The following is a 212-nucleotide window of genomic DNA, read 5'->3' on the forward strand; positions in this document are numbered from 1 at the left end:
GCTCCCTCGCCTCAGGGGCCGCCTCCCGCCCAGCACCGAGCGAGCGACCGGCCGGCCGGGCCCGCCCGCACGCACCTGCTCGGGCCCGTAGAGCAGGTCCCCGTACTCGCCGAGGAGGCTGTAGGCCTCCCCCACGCACTTGCGCTCGTTCATGTTGCAGGTGATGAGGATGCCCCGCATGCCGGCCTCCAGCTGCCGCCCGCCGCCGCGGG

At 75.9% G+C, this 212-nt stretch overlaps 1 protein-coding gene across 1 annotated transcript in view; it reads right to left on the reverse strand.

The window, feature by feature from the left end:
* The window catches only part of THUMPD1 (THUMP domain containing 1), a 4398-nt gene that overhangs the window by 3387 nt on the left and 799 nt on the right, over nt 1-212 (reverse strand). The window contains exon 2 of the mRNA XM_010570573.1: nt 76-210. Coding sequence (XP_010568875.1) covers nt 76-210 — 135 coding nt within the window. The remainder of the gene's footprint in view (nt 1-75; nt 211-212) is intronic.

Source organism: Haliaeetus leucocephalus, unplaced genomic scaffold (assembly GCF_000737465.1).
Source record: "Haliaeetus leucocephalus isolate CR32 unplaced genomic scaffold, Haliaeetus_leucocephalus-4.0 Scaffold295, whole genome shotgun sequence".
NCBI classification, from domain to species: Eukaryota; Metazoa; Chordata; class Aves; order Accipitriformes; family Accipitridae; genus Haliaeetus; species Haliaeetus leucocephalus.